General features: G+C 37.5%; 1 protein-coding gene across 1 annotated transcript in view; it reads right to left on the reverse strand.

Moving 5' to 3' along the window:
* Nucleotides 1-20,327, reverse strand: part of HAO1 (hydroxyacid oxidase 1) — a 60,578-nt gene that overhangs the window by 37,613 nt on the left and 2,638 nt on the right. Inside the window, exons 2-3 of the mRNA XM_025399802.1 lie at nt 16,947-17,098; nt 101-356 (exon numbers count right to left, since the gene is read on the reverse strand). Of these exons, the coding sequence (XP_025255587.1) occupies nt 101-356; nt 16,947-17,098 (408 nt within the window). The remainder of the gene's footprint in view (nt 1-100; nt 357-16,946; nt 17,099-20,327) is intronic.

Here is a 20,327-nt window from a genome sequence, read left to right on the forward strand (position 1 = left end):
CCAGATATTTAGCAATGATGGTATCAGTAGAATCCAGACCCTATCATTCCCAGACAAGATCCCTTTCAGCTCAGTTCAGGGCCCACATGTTCATGTTTACCTGAGTTGTGGTGGCAGCTTGAATCTGTTACGTACATCATCAAGACGGTTGCCCAGGTAAGGTGTGTCCACTGTCACAAATATGGCCTTGTAGCCGGTCTTCTCTGCCTGCTGCACCAGCTTCTTGGTGACTTCTCGGTCCTTATAGATATACAGTTGCAACCAACGAAGTGCCTCAGGACCAGCTTCCGCCACTTCTTCAATTGAGGAGGTGGCCCAGGAACTCAACATCATGCCCGTTCCCAGGGACTGACAGGCTGAGAAAGACAGGGGATAATCAAGCCAGGCCTGGCATTGCTCATCCAAGCCTTTGAATTGCAGTTGGATGGAGTAAAGACATCTAGAAGGGCAATTTGGCAATATGAAGTCAAATTTTTTAAAGAGAGAAGCAAGTTCAGTCCATACCATCTATTTCCTGATTTTACCTCCTCTGGAACAAATGGCTACTGGAGTTATTGCTGCTCAGTGTTTATTTTCCAATGATTAGAAATACACATTTCTTTCCACACTTTGTATATTGTTCCTGAAGAACAAAATGAGTCCAATAGTCAAAGGTGCCTGTAAATACAGGCAAAAAATATTAAGAACCTGAATGTCCAGCACTAGGGAATTGGTTAAACTATGGTTCATACACCATCAAGTAAACACTGATCTTGTATGAAATCCCAGGACTCTCTTATCTTACTTTTACTCACTGACTCTTTTCATTGTCTTTAAGATACATCTTCAAAGATAGACACCTACACTTTTAATGTTACAGATATACTCAGACTTTATTCATATGTTTGGCATTTATTTCTCTTCTTTAATTAAACAGTTATACATTATGCCATTGCTATAAGGAAATTGCATATGACACACACACACACATACAATCACTAAAAGGGACACTGGTCAGGTCTCAGATATTGAAGCATCAAAGACAAGGCTACGTATATAAGCTGGGAGATAAAACTTCCATTTCAGAACAATAACAGGGTAGAATGGATTGAGAGCCTGTCCTACAGTCCCAGTCTTGCCATCCATGAAGCACATTCTATCTGCACAATGGCTATAGCCACAGCTGTTCTGCCCACTTCATTGCATTGCAAGATCATCTATTGGGGCAATGTTTGTGAACGTTTTCTGTGTAATCCCCGAAGCCATGCAATTGTAAAGGGCTAGGTGAGAGGATGCCTAATGAATTTGGAAAAATAAGTCCTGGATAGCTTTGTATATTTTTCTAATTTCGCCAAGGACCTGGATTTCTTAATGTCATTATTTATTAATCTTCTCTTTGCCAGACTCCTTTGTGCATTCACACTCTGCACCTCCAGTATACAGAGGACCTTCCTACCGGACTCTAAGATTCCATGCCTTCCCAATGCATGGCAGTGTCTCTCATGCACATGGCAAACCTACCCTCTTGGATGTCATTGCCCTAAAATATTAAGGGAGTCTATTTATCTATGCTTGGTACCAGGGAGTCATTTAGGCATGCAGGGAGTCTAGAAAGATCATTGCCCTGGGAGAGTGGTGAGTTCCATGCTGAGTTCTCCTACTTTGTTGCTCATCTCTGTGTGACCTTAGGTAACATCCTCTTCAGGACATTTTTTTTTCCTTTTTTTTTTTTGAGACAGGGAGTCTCACTCTGTCACTCAGGCTGGAGTGCAGTGATGTGATCTTGGCTCACTGCAACCTCTGCCTCCTGGTTTCAAGCAATCCTAGTGCTTCAGTCTCCTGAGTAACTGGGATTACAGGCATGTGCCACCACACCCAGCTAATATTTGTATTTTTAGTAGATACAGGGTTTTACCATGTTGACTAGGCTTGTCTTAAACTCCTGACTTCAAGTAATCTGCCTACCTTGGCCTCCCACCAAAGCCAGCTTTCCTTTGCAATTATTTTTAATTTATTTATGTGTATTTTTAATTGAAAAATAGTAATTGGACATGTTTATGGGGTAAAATGTGAAGTTTTGATCTATGTATACATTGTGGACAAATTTAGACAAGCTAATGACCATATTCATCACCTCACCAACTGGTAAGGTTTGGCTCTGTGTCCCCACCCAAATCTTACTCAAATTGTAATCCCACATGTCGAGGGAGGGAACTGTAATCCCCATGTGTTGAGGGCAAAAGGTGTTTGGATCATAGGGGTGATTTCCTCCATGCTGTTTTCGTGCTAGCGAGTGAGCTCACATAAGATCTGATGGTTTTATAAGAGGCTCTTCTCCCTTCACTTCACACACAGGCTCTCTTACCTGCCACCATGTAAGACATACCTGCTTTCCCTTTCACCATGATTGTAAGCTTCCTGTGGCCTCCCCATCCATGCAGAACGGTGAGCCATTAAACCTCTTTTCTTTATAAATTACTTGGGCAGTTCCTTATAGCAGTGTGAAAGTGGACTAATACACCAACTTACCGTTTTTTTTTTTTTTTTGTAGGGAGAACATTAAATATCTATTATTTCAGTAATTTTAAAATATAAAATACATTACTATTAACTGTGATCACCATTCTGTACGATAGATCACTAAAACCTATTACTCCAGTTGCATTGAAACTTTGTACAATCTTGATCAATCTATCACTTTCCTCATTCTTTTCCTTCCTCTCCCAGCCTCCAGTAGCCACCTTTTTACAATCTGTTTCTGTGAGACCTACCTTTTTAGATTCCACATATAAGTGAGATCATATAGTATTTGTCTATCTGTTCCTGGCTTATTTCACTCAGCATACTATCTTCCAGATTAATCCATGTTGTTACAAATAACAGAATTTTCCACTTTTTAAAGGCTGGATAGTATTCCTTTGTGTACATACACCTCATTCTTTATCCATTCATCTGTCAATGGATACTTAGGTTGACGCCATATCTTGACTATTGTGAATAATGCTATAATGAACATAGAAGTGCAGATACCTCTTCAACATACTGATTTCAACACCTTTCAATAAATATCCAGAAGTAGAATTGCTGGATCATATGGCAATTCTATTTCTAGTTTTTTGAGGAATTGTATGAAACTAAAAATTTCTGCACAGCAAAGAAAACAAACAATTAACAGAATCAAGAGACAACTCAGGGATTGGGAGAAAATATTTGTAAAGCATATATCTAATGAGTGCTAATATCCAAAAAAATATATGGAACTCAAACAACTCAATAGCAAGAAAAAAATAACTCAAATAAAAAATGTACAAAGCACAGGAAGAGAAACAATCAAAGGAATAAACAGGCAACTTACAAAATTGGAGAAAATATTTGAACACTATGCATCCAACAAAGGTCTAATATCCAGAATCTACAAGAAACTTACAAATCAACAAGAAAAAAACAGATAACCCCATTAAAAAGTGGGCAAAGGACATAAGCAGACACTTCTCAAACAAAGACATACAAGAGGCTGATAAATATATGAAAAAATGCTCATCATCTCTAAGCATCAAAGAAATGCAAATCAAAACCACAAGATATGCCATCTCATACCAGCCAGAATTGCTTTTGTTAAAAAATCAAAACATACTATGTTGGTGAGACTGTGAAGAAAAGAGAAGGCTGATATACTGCCGTAGGGAATGTAAATTAAATAAGCCACTATGGAGAGCAGTTTGGAGATTTCTCAAAGAACTGAGAGTTATTCTACCATTCGACCCAGCAATCCCACTGACTGGGTGTATTCCCAAAGGACAATAAATCATTCTACCAAAGAGACACATGCACCTGCATGTTCCTCACAGCACTATTCACAATAGCAAAGACATGGAATCAGTCCAGGTGCCCATCAATGGTGGACTGAACTTTTTAAATGTGGTACATATACACCATGGAATACTATGTAGCCATAGAAAAGAACAAAATCATCTCCTTTGCACCAACATGGATGCAGCTGGAAATCATTATCCTAAGTGAATTAATGTAGTAACCAAATACCACATGTTGTCACTTATAAATGGAAGCTGAACATTGGATACACATGGTCATAAAAATAGGAACAATAGATGCTGGGGAATACAACAGTGGGGTTGGGAGGGGGAAAAGGGCTGAAAAAAACTACCTGTTGGGAACTATGCTCACTACCTAGGTGATGGATTCATTTGCACTCCAAACCTCAGCATCATGCAATATACCTTTGTAACAAACCCGCACATGTACTCCCTAATTCTAAAATAAGAGTTGAAAAAAGAAAAAAAAAATGGGCAAAGGATCTGAACAGACATTTCTCAAAAGAAGAGATATAAATGGCCAATAGACATAATGAAAGAAGCTCAGTATCACTAATCATCAGGGAAATTTAAATTAAAATCATAATGAAGTATCACCTCCAACTGTTAGAATGGTTATTATCAAAAACACCAATGATAACAAGTGTTGGTGAGGATGCAAAGAAAAGGGAACCCTTGTGGAGAAAAGGGAACCTACAGATGACAGGAAAGTAAGTTAGTACAGCCATTTTGAAAAACAGTATGGAGATTCTTCTACAATGATTTTGATGCTCAAGAGACACATTCCTCTTTTCCCTTGCAAATATAGTGTCCAGTGCTCAATACCTTTATGGAGAAAGCTCCTAAAGGAGAGTGGAATCTTCTCCAGGCCCAAGAACTCCCTGTGGGGACCTATATAGGGAGAGAATATCTAAGGAGATAATTTCTGCATTCCCAGGGTACACATTACTTTGGAGAGCCTGGAACAAATAATCCAAGAAGTGCAAAAACAACAAGCTTTTCCCTATCCCCACCCTAACCTGTTTACAAATTTCCGTGGGGGGAACTGCAGAGCGAGTCTAAGGGGCTGGCAGCACTTGCATAATCCAAACATCAATCAATAATACTTAGAAGAAAAATTGTAAAGTTCTTAGTATATATTTTTGGTTTCTCTACTCTTCCATTTGCAATGTAACTATAAATATAATAATATAAAAATAAGTGAGATTAATATCATTGTTTACTATCACCTATTCCCCCTACTCCATCTCAAAAAATGAGCTACGGCCAGTGGAATGATTTCTGTTTAACAGAATAAAAGTTAATCTCAGACCCACCCATAATGAAGATTCCTATTAGAGTTAAATCACATGTCCTAGGGTGGAAAAATGCCACAAGGGTCTGCAATAACCTGACGTAAGGTAAGTGTAGATCGACCTTTCTAAACTGCCATTCAATAGAGGGTTGGAAAATTTCCTATACTATGGAACCTATAATCAACTACTGAGATTAAAAAGAACTCATCAGGTATGAATGCAGCTACCTCTAGAGTTGACACAAATCCTAAACTCCAATGTACAGTGATTTAAATGAGCTAGGACAGGTAAATAGCTTTGGAAAACAGCATAAACTGGCAGTGTTCTCCCTGTGGCTGAGAAATGCAATTGTTCTTCTAGAGCTTGGCAGAGTTTTGTTTTGTTTGTTTGTCACATCAAGCCTTAACAAAAACATTTATTTCTGATCCAGGTAATCTGGATGTGAAGAAGCAAAAATAGGAAATCCATTGTATACATAAATTTTAGGGGCCTGGATACTAAGCCTGCCCATCCCAGGTTTTTATCAAAGACTACTGTGAACACATCTCTCAGTTATCTAGAGTCTCCTTGTGACTTCTCACTCATTTCAGGCAGTCATTCTCAACTTGACAGGCTCTCAAAAGACCTTGAGGGTCTTCAGAAGGGAACAATATCCATCTACATCTAATACTGTTCATGTTTGAAGAACTGAACTATGCCTTTGACTTGGAACCAATAGGAATTTTCATCACAGGCTCTGACCAGGGCTTCTCAAGCTTTGAGGTGTATAGGAATCACACGGGTATGTTAACAAAATTCAGATTCTGACTCAGTAGGTCTGTAGTGGGACCTAAGATATGCATTTCTAACAAGCTCCAGAGTCCTGCTGATGCTATTGTTCCAAAGACTATGCTTTGAGAACCTTGAGGTAGATATTTTCTTTCAAAAGGACTCATCCAAATTAGTAGAATATGTGTGATGTCCTGAGCAAAGTTGGGGCTCATTGAAAATGGGAGGGAAAGATGGAGCAATGGCAGTGAAGCTGGCAGTGGTTGTCACATGGTTTGCCAATGGCCAGCCATGCCTTGCTGATAAATCGCCTTTCTTCTCTGCTGGCACCCTCTGGAGAGGGGCACAGGTACACGTGCCACATTTTTTAATGCATTCTTCTCTTACTAGTTTTCAAGCCGAGGAATTAAACTGTGTTCTCATGATGGCCCCTCAGTACACTTAACCATTATCCCATGATTTGGGTTTGTTTGCTTGTTTGTTTGTTTTAGCTTGCTTATCTGGGATTTGTCCAGCTTCCTAGTTCTCAGATCAGAAGTGGAAGTGAATGGCAAATAAAAATAAAATGGTATAAGTTGAAGAAGACGAGAGCGCTTACTCAAAGCTGAGAAAACACAATTTACCAATTATAAAATAGTTTCCAAATGTTTAATGTCAGGTTCAACAATCTTACACACAGAAATAAGACGATGAACCATCAAGCAAAACTAAAGTTTATCATGCTGGGCTTGATGAGGAAGGGAATTATAATATATTTGAGAATGATGCTCATCCACAGCCACCACCACCACCGCAAAACAACAATGGAGGGAAATAGAAAATATTAGTTATCGGTGAGAGTTAATTATTTGGAAAATTCATGTGGGACTAATCATACACCTAGATTCAAACAGAACAATTAAGCAACATGTTACTTTAGATCCAAATAATTTCTTTGAAAATAACTCTCTTTTATGAGAAGGCAGAGTTGAGTTTCCAAAATTATGGTTTTAAGGAAAAAGAGGAAAGAGGAAGCAAAAAAGGGTAATATGTTCAAAGGGCCTAAAGTGTTGGGGTTTTCTTAGGTGCATTTGATTAAAAAGCTCCTACAAAATTTAGTCATCAAAACAGCTGCACTGAAAATAATTTTGTTGAGAAAACGCATTTTGTCATCTGCACAGGAAGTCATTACGTAATAGGGAAAATATGCAATGACCAAATACCAAGCAGTTGTGTGGTTCTAAACTCAGGGCCTGTCATAGTGAAGTGTTTGTATAACTGTGCACCATAATGTCCATTGAGTGTGTCATCCTGTCTTCACAGGGGAGCTACCATCATATAGGTCTTCACAGAGGATCTACCATGGTATAGACGCAGTCAACACTGTTTTATGAATGTCTAAAATTACAATTGAGATTAACCAGAAAAATAAAGTTCTGAAGTCAGTGATCTAAAAGAAGAACAAACCTTCAACTACAATTATGCTTGAAATACTTAAAAGTTGTCAAACAGCCGGGCGCGGTGGCTCAAGCCTGTAATCCCAGCACTTTGGGAGGCCGAGACGGGCGGATCACGAGGTCAGGAGATCGAGACCATCCTGGCTGACACGGTGAAACCCCGTCTCTACTAAAAATACAAAAAACTAGCCGGGCGAAGTGGCGGGCGCCTGTGGTCCCAGCTACTCGGGAGGCTGAGGCAGGAGAATGGCGTGAACCCGGGAGGCGGAGCTTGCAGTGAGCCGAGATCCGGCCACCGCACTCCAGCCTGGGCGACAGAGCCAGACTCAGTCTCAAAAAAAAAAAAAAAAAGTTGTCAAACAAATCTTAATTTACAATTTATGGAGCTGAACCAATTTAAACACGCCAAGAAAGACCAGGAAACCAGACTTAATCTTTCCAGTGCTTTCATCATGGTCCATTGAACGAATCTGGAGCTATATAATCTTGAGTGATCATACTGCCACTATACCTCTAGATCTCTTTTTTACTGTATGAAAATATTTGCAAGGAACAATTAGTCCCAGTGACATCTTAGCTATCCCTTCCTTGTTTTCACTGTATTTCCTTGTTTTAATCTGCAACAGATTAAAACATTAACTCTACTGTAGTGATTCCTGTGTTATTATTCTGTCATTTTACTGAATTGTCAAGTCTTGGCATAAATGGCAGATCATATGGAGACCACAACACAGTGATAGGCCCTTTAATAATGGTTTTAAGGAGTACTGAGTTTGTGCACAACAAATTCAACCAACCTCCCAGTGTTTAACAATTTCAGTGTTGGGATACACACATGAGCCTCTGACTTTTTTCACTGTCACATTAAAATGTCATCAGGTACATTAATAATTCCAAGAAGAAGCAATCTCATGCTCTCAACAAAACCACCCAATAGCTTAAATTTTGGTGCAAAATCCTAGAAATCATACCATTTGATGGCTGTCTTTAATATGGCTAGATTCTAATTTTTAATAGGTGTTTTAATTAACAATCTTGTTTCATTGCAAAGTGATTTTAACACTGAAGTCACTGTTTATATGCAAATACTTTATACAATGAAGCATACATTTTACAATGAATTATACAATGAAAATAAAATGAATTACACATTTTAGTATATGTATATATATCAAATGTCCATAATCTTTTAATACATTTATAAGCATATGTAATATGGATGTGTGTTTGTGTGTGCGTGTGTGTGCTTACACATAGAAAGAGCATATCACTGACTTTTTATTGTTAGAAAAGCAAGTCTAAATCATAAAATTTGGTTACACTTTAGAGTGAAACAGACTTAGATTCAAACCCCATCACCAACATTACTGGCACTAGGCCTTGGTCAAGGGCTTCCTTCTTCTCTACTGTCAAACAGAATGAGAATTACTTCACAGGCCTATGGTAAGGATTAATCACAAGAACATGAAGTCCAAGCATTGCACCTGATACATGACAGGCACTCCACTTCAGAAAGAGTAAAAATTTTCCTTAAAGCAAGTCCAGTGCTTTGCCTGGATTAGGTAAAATTGAGAATAATGGGGATATTTTCCTAGTAGGTATGCTAAAACATATATCTAGTCGGTCACCTAGCACAACACATAAATATATAAATTAATAAAGCTTTCAAAAAATACATCGTTTGGGTTTGGAGCAAAGGAAATGACAATTTTTCCTGTTGAATGGTCTTTCACTCAATGTTAAGGTTGATCACTTAATCTTGGAAAATCCAGAAAATTCAACAGCTAAAACTCTCACCTACACCCTAATGCAGTCATTTGGGGTCTGTGTGGCTCTTTGTATTACTCTGCAATCTGTTCCACCTGCATCTTAATAGGTGGTCAAGTCATAGCTGAGTCCCAAAACTTCACTTTGGAATGTTCTGGCCTTTTAGGCTCAAAAAAAAAGTGTTTAGATTTAATGGTTTTATGGCCCATCAAATCCTGTGTGGTAGCCTCTAATTGCATCCAGGGGCTGGAATTTCTTTTAAACTCCTTTTTTTTTTCTTTTTTTTTTGACAGTTTAATAAGAATTTGCTAATATGCTGAGCATTCCTGGAACGCATTAGGTAGGTTTTAATTTTTCTTGATATGAGGTCCCAGCACTCCCTCATGTGGCACTTGCCCACATGACAAGTCAGAAGCAAAAGGATAAATGAATATTTAATCATTTTTTCTCTTTCTTTTTGATTTCTCATGTTTAAAGGGAGAAAAAACCATCTCAAGTAGCTCCATGAAACATGAAGGAAAATATTATTATAGCTACTGTTCATAAAACCTGAGAGGTTTCCATGATAATGTTCTTAAAGCACCAAGTGGTATAGTAAGCATTTTATTAATTGGATATTTGAGAAGTCAGAGATTTCAGAGATGATCTACTTATCCTGGAAGACAAAAATTTAGCCTAATGATACTACCTATTTTATATGTGTTAGCATTTATGTTTATTATTGCTATTTCCCTCAATATGTTAAATATTCATAGAAATAATTCTTCTTTAAAGAATATAAAGAAAAAAATTCAAAAACATAAATAAAAATTATCTGCTAGAGTTTCAAATGGATGTGCCATTATAAGTAGAGGCACTTATAAAACATCTTAAATATTATAACATTTACAACTATTAAAAGGTTGATTAATCTATTGAATCAAAATTTTTATTCGTAACACAGTACATGAAAAACTGCCCTCCATTCAGTATTTTTCAGATACTTTTCTTCCACTTTAAAAGACTTAGAATTTTATTTTTTGTTCGATTGTACTTCATGACCCATTGTTTATGCTCCCAAATTTTGCAAAAAGCGAGTATTTCCTAATTAATTTCACTTTCTGTGGCTTGCTTTATCTTCTCAAAGTTAAAAAGATAAAACAATTAAAATATAGGATGTTTGCAGTAAATATTTTAAGATGATAGCATGGTGCTTGCCTTAGGATTCTTGCTATAGTTAATGACATTTGAAAATACCAGTAACGGAGCAGGATGTTATAGGTAGCACTGCCTAAGTGATTAATAACTGGAGCAAGGCATTTAACCTTTCTAAGCCTTGATTTCCACATCCACAGGAGTTGGAGAAAGTTTCTTAGGGTTTTGCACTCACACATTTTAAGATGGTGGTAAGGATAGATGAATAAACAATAAAGTCAAATTGTGTGGCACATACTAATTGCTCTATAAATGCTGGTGATCATCATTTTTCACAAGGCTTTGAAGTATCACTTTCAGAGTTTATGCAACATTTATTAAACACATGTTTATGTTATTAGCAATATTCAGAGATAGTTACATATCTTGTTCCTCTCCTATAGACCAAGAATGTACTTTGAGAAATGGACATCAAATGCACTCAAATGCTCACTGCCTCATCTAAACCCTCCAGGGCTGACACAGCTCTGTGGAAAGAAGTGGCCTGACATAAAGTGCATCTAAAACCTCAAGGATTGACATAAAGTGTAAATTTCAGAAGTGTTAGAAAAGGTAGCTCTATACTTTCAATTGTCTCTCTTTTTGCATTTGATAAAATTTTAAATGGGATCAAAATCATTTATTTGTATACTGAAAATACTGCAAAGATCATCCACTTCTATGTCAATTTTCGGGGTTTTTGTTTTTGGAGATTTTTGTTGTGAACGTTTTTTGTTGTGTGTGTGTGGTTTTTTTTTTTTTTTTTTTTTTTTTTTTACCAGCAGAACTATTTAAAGAACTTTTCTTTTGAACGCCAAAATGCAACACAAGTAGCTGCATGCTCAGTGTCACACCTAAGTTCTGTAAGATCCCTGGGAACAACCCCAGCCTCCTTGGGATGTGGCATTCAAACCACTGGTCTTGCTCAAGCAGCTCACTTTATCAATGAAGAAACGTAATCCTAGAGAGTGAAAATGACCTGCCACAGAAATAAAACTAGTTCGTGGTAAATTTCCACATAAATCAGATGTCCCAGATGGACAGCCCAGGAGACACTTGTAGCCCACAAAAGTATTTACTTTGGCCCACATATTGTTGCCCCAAACAGTGTTTCAGGGAATTTTGATTTATTTGCCCACATTTAAAAACCAGGAGATTGTACGTAGAAATCAAGATTTCTGGCTTCCCTTAAAATTTTGGAAGATTTGGCAGCCCCACATCCCTGCTCCCTTGGGTCATCAAGAGCTAAGATGTGGCTGCCCCCTTCTGATGGAACACGAAATCTCAGATTCGCTGCAGTCTCCACCCAGGAGCTTGCACTGTTGTTTCGTTTGTTTGTGTGTTTGTTTGTTTGTTTCACTTTCATCTTTTTTGGACATTTACATTACAAGCCTGGCTCCTAAAGGTACCTTTTTCCCCCAAGGTTTCTGCATAAAGCTTAAAATAAAAATATTTTTAGCAAAGAAAAAGAACAATTTTTATTTCCACTAAGATGAAATGGAATATTCTTTACTGAAACTGAGTTTTTGTGTGTGAAAGATAAAGATTTTGGGGACTTTGGGCTCTGAGGAGCAAGTAAAGATCGTATATAAGCATTTCTAGCATTTATTTCATGAATCCTCACAAGAACTCCTACAGGTGAGAGCTCTGATTGAGCAAACATACAGGACATCTATGATTTGTTGTTTATCTGAAATTCAAACATAATGGGCCCTCTGTGTTTTATTTGGTAACCTTGTATTCATCATCATTTTGAAAATGAAAAAAGTATAGCTTCATTGGTCACTCTACAACCATGTAGCAGTGTAAAAGAGTAGTGTTCAGGCCGGGCGCAGTGGCTCACACGTGTAATCCCAGCACTTTGGGAGGCAGATCACGAAGTCAGGAGATCAAGACCATCCTGGCCAACATGGTGAAACCCTGTCTCTACTAAAATACAAAAAATTAGCCAGCCGTGGTGGTGCAAGCCTGTAGTCCCAGCTACCCAGGAGACTGCGGCAGGGGAATCGCTTGAACCTGGGACCCAGAGGTTGCAGTGAGCCGAGATAGCACCACTGCACTCCAGCCTGGTGATAGAGCAAGACTCCGTCTCAAAAAAAAAAAAAAAAAAGAGTCTAGTTCAGTCCTCAGTCCCAGTTAATAAGGTGGATGTGCCCCACAGTTGTGAGAGGAAGGGCAGAAAGGCCCTCGAAGTTGAACTCTGAATAAATCTGGAGAGTCAACTGGGAAAATGAGACTATGGCACCATAGCAATTCCCAGAACTTTCTGGAGGCCCATTCTAATTACTCAGGCCAGACCATTGCCTGTGGACACCAATGGGTTTCACTTATTCTCACTGACCATGCTGAGGGGGACACTTCAGAGAGATTGATAACTAACCCCTGTTTTCTGAACCTGGCCCCAACTTCTCTTCCTTGCTAGGGTCTAAGTCCTTGGAGACAGGAATGCTTAGGGGCCAGATATTTAGGAGGGTAACAAAAAAAATACTCCACAACAAGTTCCATGGATTTCACCATATTCCCAAGGATTGACTTGCTTGAGAGGATTTCCATATTCTTTCTGGGAATGATGGAATAAATCCAATAATAACTTCATAATTCCATGTAAATTTTCTCAGTTTTCATAAATAAATCTCTGCCAAGTATGAATATTCTTACACTGTTACTTAAATTTGCCTATGGCTATCTATAGCCTTCAGTTAGCTATTATCCTGGTTTGCATACTTCCAGAAGCCAAAAATTACACAGAGATGTGAGAGCAAGTCATCTTATTTGGAAATGATCTCAGTGAATCGAAGGAATGGGGAAGTGAGAGAAGAATGGGAAGGAAGCCAGTAAAAGAGGGTATGTTCATGGGTAGGCAACTACTGTGGACAATGTGATTCAATCCTTCCAAGGATCAGTGGGTGACCATATTAGAAAATGCTTCTGTTACCCTGATCAAAGAGAGCTGGGGTATTTATCCACCTACTGCTGTACATCATTAGCTAGGGAACCCTCTCTCCCATTCCCCTACTTCAAACACACCTATCCATGGGCTCATGTTGCAAGAGATAATGTCAGGCAAAAAGTGGTAGGTCCGATGGAAATGGGAAGTAAGACGGGAATACATCCAGAGCGCAAGCACCATCTACTCCAGGCATTCATTCTTTCCTCGCAAGTAACCCTCTGTCCCACAACCAAAACACACCTGCCAAAGAGCACTCTACTATTAGCTGATGACCGTCAGCTTTCTGGATACACCTAAATATTAAATAGACTAATAACCTAATGGTCTTTGAAACATAGGAGAAAACTTAGAAACCCTGGAGAAAGGTTTCTAGTACAAATACAGAATAGAAACTCTGATGTTGCTTCCCTGATAGGAACCCAATGGAGGATCCTAGATTTTTGAGGGCAGCATGTGCACACTTCCATTGCCTTCTCCAGTTCCTCTGTGATCTCGTTGTCACCACCCTCTCTTTGTTCTGCTGGATCCACCTTATCCAAATGTCTATTGTGTAACTTATTCTGCCGAGGGGCCTGTTTTGCATGATTCTAAAACTATAATTACTTCTAGGGGATCATAATGGGCTTCTCCTCATGACACTTCATAGGACTTTCTGAAATTAAAGCTCTTGCAAAGTGGGAAGGAGCCCAGATTCTGGAGACAGAATACCTCTATCTGAATCCCATCTCTATCACTTATGAATTGTGCATCCCTAGGCAAGGTTATTCATCTGGTGTGTGCCTTAGTTTCTCCTGTGTAAAATAGGTTTAATAATATGACCTATTTATTTGGGCTGCTCTGAGGCTTCAATGCTATAATACTCATAATATACTTAAAATAGTGTCTGGAACACGATAGTTGCTTTATAAGTGTGAAATAAATCTAAGGGGATAAGACTGTAATAAGCATTTAATATCCTCTTATGGTTACTTCTGAAGGAAATAGTCCTACTTACACTGTCAAATCATAGTTTCTAAAGAAGCTTTCTTTTCTGCTTTCTTCTCCTCTTTCTTCTCAGCCCAACTCCACCAAGAATAAAGACTGGTCTTGGAACCATCAGAAGTGACTTGGAGAATAAATCTGTCATTGACGAGCTATGAAAAACTGTTTTCTCTGTAACTCTAGCTACTTGCCCACAAAATGGGGACAGAAACACCTGGCAAATATCAAATAAAGTAACATGTGTTGGTATGGTTAGGCTTTGTTTCTCCACCCAAATCTCATCTTGAATTGTAATCCCAGGTGTTGAGGGAGAGACCTAGTGGGAGGTGATTGGATCGTGGGGGTGGTTTCACCCATGCTGTTTTCATGATAGTGGGTGAGTTCTCATGAGATCAGATGGTTTTATAAGTATCTGGCATTTCCCTGCTTGCACTTCTCTCTCCTGCCGCCATGGGAAGAAGGTCGTTCCTTCCCCTTTGCCTTCTGCCATTGTGGTAAGTTTCCTGAGGCTTCCCCAGCCATGTAGAACTGTGAGTCAGTTAAACCTCTTTCCTTAATAAATTACCCAGTCTCGAAGAGTATCTTTAAATCAGTATGAGAAGGAACTAATACATGTGGTAAAAATAATCTGCTGGTTCCAGGGTGCCTTACTAAGTGAGCTCTGCTTTTTGCCTTCTCTGCTTCCTTTCTTCATTTCTATTCTCTTCATGGTCCCTTGTTCCTTTATCTCTACTCTTTCAAATCTAATTTTTATCATTTCCTCCCTACAAAATAATTCAAAGAAGAGTTTATAAGATTGAGCCAAAAATCAGAAGAGTATAAAGTCAGGAGTAATCTCATCACTTATAAAGAAACATTTGTAAATTGCGATTTTTGAAACTAAATGTATTTTAGGACCTGACTCTCGTTTGCAACTGATTTCTTACAATTTTAAATTAAAATATCATTCTATGTTATTGCACTCTTCCTATAGTATAATTTTTTAATTTGATGCCATTTTTATGCATCATATTTTTTGCAAACTATCTCTAATTATGAGATGTTTGAGTATTTTTTTCTAGTTATTCTCCTGCTAAAAATAAGAAGCATGAAAATCCTTGCAGAAATGATTTTTTTCCTCAAAAATCATAATTATTTCCTTGGAATTCCTAGAAGAGAATTTTTAGCATCACATGGAATTTACATTTTTAGAGCTTCGATATACAGTGCCAGATTATTTTCTAGGAAGATTATTTCACTTTACACTTCTCTCAACACTGTTTGAAAATGCACGTTTTCTCCCTAACCTAATCATACTGCCTGATCTTAAAATAAAAATTCAATATCCAGAAAATAAAACAGATGGTCATAATTTACATGTCTTTGCTTATTAATGAAATTGAATATTTTTCATATGTTTATTGGTTACTTTTATGTCTCCATTTGTAAATTTCCTATTTATATCTTTTGTTCATGTATTTCTCTTTGTCCCTTTGAGCAATATATTATTTTCTTCTTCAAATATAAGGGCTTTTTACTTGGAAAGGACATTAACCCTTTACAGTCTCATATTTTGTTTTCCATTTATTTCAGTTTACCATTTACTTTTTATTTTCGTTGAGATTTAAGAACACTAAAGCCTTAGTTTTTGGTGTTCATTTGTTTTCTTTTGTTCTAAGGTTGTTGCCTATAGTTTCAAGCCTGAAAGGGCCTTTATGATCTTGATTTTGTATAGATATTAACCTATTTAGTATTTTCCTTTTTTTTCTTCTCTCTACTTATGTTTCAGGATTACCATAGACAAAAGGCTGGGGCCCCAAAGCCACTTATTTGTGTGTGGTCCTAGAATTAAGAAAGCTGCTAAGTCTGTCCAGCAAAACCTCATTGTGCCATTCTGATATCCCTGACAGAATTTTATGTCAGACATTTCAAGAAGGGAGGTGAATTCACAAGATCCTTAATTCTTAAAACTACAATGTTTGAAAATATTATGTAGTCGTGTTATTTTTCTGCCCTGCTTAGCATCAAAAGAATTCATTTCCAACTTTTGTATGAGTTTCTGAAGCAGAATTTGGGGAGATTTTTTACTCTCCATAGCTTTTCAAATGTTCACAGTTGCTAGAGAACTGGAAATTAATACATTAGCCCTAATAAGAGATTTCTTTACATCTTATTTGATTTTCTCATTACTCCCTCCTAAGGCAGCTGGAACTGCTCTACTGGGAATATAACTCATCCATAACAAAGAATCATGATCCAAAACCATGGAAGAAAACACAACCAACAGCGTTGCTCCATGTACTCTTTGGCTGTGAGAACAACTTTGATTTGGGGGAAGCAGGAGGGTTTTGAGATAGGGTAGCCACAGGGCTGAATTCCAATTCTGTAACTACCTAGCTGTGACCTTGGGTGAGTCTACTTGTCAGAGATCCATTTCCTGAGACAGTACTATTAATATCCATAATATAACCAACAGTTACTGAGCCAGAACTTTGTATACCTGAACTCATTCAATCCTCACCATAACCCAATGAGGCAGGTACAGTTTTTGTCCCCATTTTACAGCCAAGGAAACCAATGCAGAGAGAGGGTATCTTGCCCAGTCACACAGCTGGAAAGAAGAGGAGCAGGACATGCAAGAACAAGCATTTTGATGATAGAGTCTATGAGCTTAATGTTTCTGAGTGTAAAAACATCAAGGAACACGTTTGCTTGGTGCATTCAGAGAAGGAAGTTGATAAACGTTAGCCCCCTTCTGTCCCTGTGGTGACAGTCTTCCTCCTACCTCGCACAGTGGCAAGCTCGCCATCCACATGAGCCATGCGCTGCATGGCCGTGGCCCCCACGCATATTGGCATGCTGACCCTCTGTCCTAAAACAGAAGTCGACAGATCTGTTTCAGCAACATTCCGGAGCATCCTTGGATACAGCTTCCATCTAGAATTAAAAAATAAATAAATAACATAAAAGGCTTTAGAGTTTCAAAAATATAACCAAAACTTTGACATTACATTTTGGTTAAAAAGAAAAAATATGATTGGATTTTTTCCCAACAAGCAAATGACTTTACAAAGCTAATGGAAAAGAGGCAATTTTACTGTTAGGATAGAAAGTTGACAATTAGAGGGTAATTAATTTCCCAAGCAATTATTTAAGTATAATTAATATATAATAGTATTCACTCATTTTAGTCTGCACTTTTGTGAATTTTGACAAATGCATACAAATGCATGGTGTAACTACCATCACAATCAAGATCTAGAAAAGTTCAATCATTCCCAAAAATGTCTCCATTTTCTTTTGTAGTGAAACTCTCCCCAATTCAATCCCCTGACAACCACAGATGTATTTTGTTTTTGTCCCAATAATTTTACTTTGCAAGAATATCATGTAAACAAAATCATACAGTATGTCACCTTTTGAGTTTGGCTTCTTTCACTTAACATAATGCATTAGAGATTTTCTCATGTTGTTGTATGTATCAATAGTTTGTTCCTTTTGGTTGATGAATAGTATTCCATTGAACAGGGGCACCATCATTTGTTCAATCATTCCCAAGCTAAAAGACATTTGGAATACCTCCAGTTTGGGGCAAAATTCTAAATAAAGCCACTACAAACATTCACGTACAGGTTCTTGTGTGAACGTAGTTTTCATTACACTTCCCCAATCTTGAAAATCAAGATGGTATACAAATACGTAGAGTTTAGAGTTTAAGAAGATATGCTATGTCTAGTTTGTCTCCTTTTTATGTGATCAACAGCAGCTTCAAGCAATTACTTTTAAAATTATAATTTGATTTCTTCAAAATTACTGAGCTATATGCTGTATTCATTAAAGTCTAATGAAGAGGGAAGGTTTTTTTATTAGTTTAACTTAACACTTTTCTCAAAAATGTTATTTGACAAAAACTGAAATTTGGGAGTTAAAAAGGTTTTGACTCCTGAAAATTATTTTAAATGACTGTTTCTGTGCTTCTTCTGTGTTGGAATGAAAATTATCCATAAACCAGCAACCAAAAATTCACCAGTAAGATTTACAGGAGAACTAGTTCTCTTTCCTCCTGTTAAAATATATATCTCCTGTTTGTTTTGATTTATTATTCTCCTCATTACTGCTGATTAAAATTGAAGAAAATACAGCCCTATTTCTAATATGCATCAGTATAATAAACATGTTGTTCAGGCACACATATATATCTAACCAGCATTCACCTAGTATTACCTAGATTTAACTCTGCTTCCACAAACAGCATGACTTTTTAGTAAATATAGTGAAGTACGATATAGTAACGCAGTAACTTGAAAACAAAAAAAAAAGAAGAAGAAAAAGAAAAAGCCCTTAATTGAAGTGTACTTCCTGTAGCGGAAGAAGAAATTCTGCCTTATGGTGCTTTGTGGAATAGCTAAGGGTCTGTAATCTAACCCCTCCTCACATAATAAAGTAAAAACATCCAGTCCCTGAAAAGCATAATAAAGAAGTTTTACTGTGTTTTCTATGCTATTCCTTTGAACATCATAATTGTCATTATTTTATGTCACACCACATGCTCTGTTGCTGAAAGTCTTTTCTTCTTGACGGACCCTCACAGCATGATTCTTTGATCTCCATTTTGAAGGGGGAAAAGCAGAAGCCTTGAAGAGAGTTTTTATTACCAATCATCTCTAAGTGCGTTATTAGAATGAGAGAAAACGATCTTAATAGCAGCCATTGGCAAGCCAGCCTTGGAAGGCATTAATATTTACTTAGAGCTAGAGAAACAATGAAAGCTTTATGAAAAGAACACACAACACTGCAGGGCAGCAGCTCTGTGTGTGTGTGCGTGTGTGTGTGTGTGTGTGTGTGTGCGCGCGCGCGCGCGCCAAAAGGGACATTTTTAAAGGTCAAATTCCCATTTATAAAGCAAGGCTAAATCCTTCCATCTCCAAACAGTGGCTTTATGCTTGTCCACTTGGTGGCGCAGTCACTTTAATAACTGTGGGTTCTTACTTTCCCTTAAACAGTATTTTCTGTTCTGAGGATGTTACAGAGGTTTGTCAACCAATGCACAAAACGTAATTCCTACGTAAAATTAGGTAAAATCAATGGAATAGGAACATGCATGTTATCTAAAGAGTCCTCCATGTTTTGATATTTTTCAAATAGTAATAACAGCAACTATGTCAGATAGCTCACTAGCTTTCCAAGCCTTGCCCAACCCCACCCCAAATTTAAGTAACTTTCCCACAATCATACATAAAATAGCACCTCACCATATTCTCGGACTGTGCTCTCCTGGGCCTCCACTTTGGAAAATAATAAACCGTTTTCAAAGGATAGAAAATGAGATGCCAGAGTAAAGGAAGTGGGGTAAAGATGAGAATCTGTTCACAGGAATTTTGGCCCACCCCACACATCTAACAAGGGCCTCAAATTTAACTTATAAAAAATCAAATGATATACACACTCCTCACAAAGTAGCTGCCCTGTTGAAGGAAGACACCCGTGCCTCACCCAGCTTTATAACTGTATGCTGTTTCTGAATCACACCAACTGAACATTGTGGGTTCATGTTTTATAAAGTGTGTAATACTATAATATTGCATTCCAATTTTCTCCACATTAATTTTTTACTCTGAACAGTTAAAATATATAAAGCAAAAACACCTTATTCACCTGTTGTGGATACTAGATAAATGATTTTGTGACATTTATGCCTATGAGAACACAATGTCACTGGTAAGTTTACATCACTTCTCAAATATTAAAGTGAGAGAATGACATCACTTTTACCTATCTGTTATTTAAAAGAAAATGACGCAATCTTCAGTATCAATAGGTGACGCAGCAGAAAAGAGTTTCCTTTTCTGAAATCATGCTGGCTTCTAAGTGTCCAAATTGTTGAATTATCTTCCATCAATGATAATTTCAGGAAAAAAAGCTATGACACATGTGAAGACCATTGTTGAGAAGGCTACTTTGAATAAATGTGTAAGAGAAACAAATTACTGTTCTTCCTTGAATTAATCGCAATCAATTCCAGCCATGCAAAATGTAGCAAGTTGACATTTGCCCTGTTTTGTTATAACTGCAATAAGAAATTTTGTTCTTCTGGGTGGTTCCATTTATCTGTCCTTTTTAACATTTTTTTTCTATTGCCACAGTAATATTAAAGTCTCAAGTCTTA

This window comes from Theropithecus gelada, chromosome 10, assembly GCF_003255815.1.
Source record: "Theropithecus gelada isolate Dixy chromosome 10, Tgel_1.0, whole genome shotgun sequence".
Classification (NCBI taxonomy): Eukaryota; Metazoa; Chordata; class Mammalia; order Primates; family Cercopithecidae; genus Theropithecus; species Theropithecus gelada.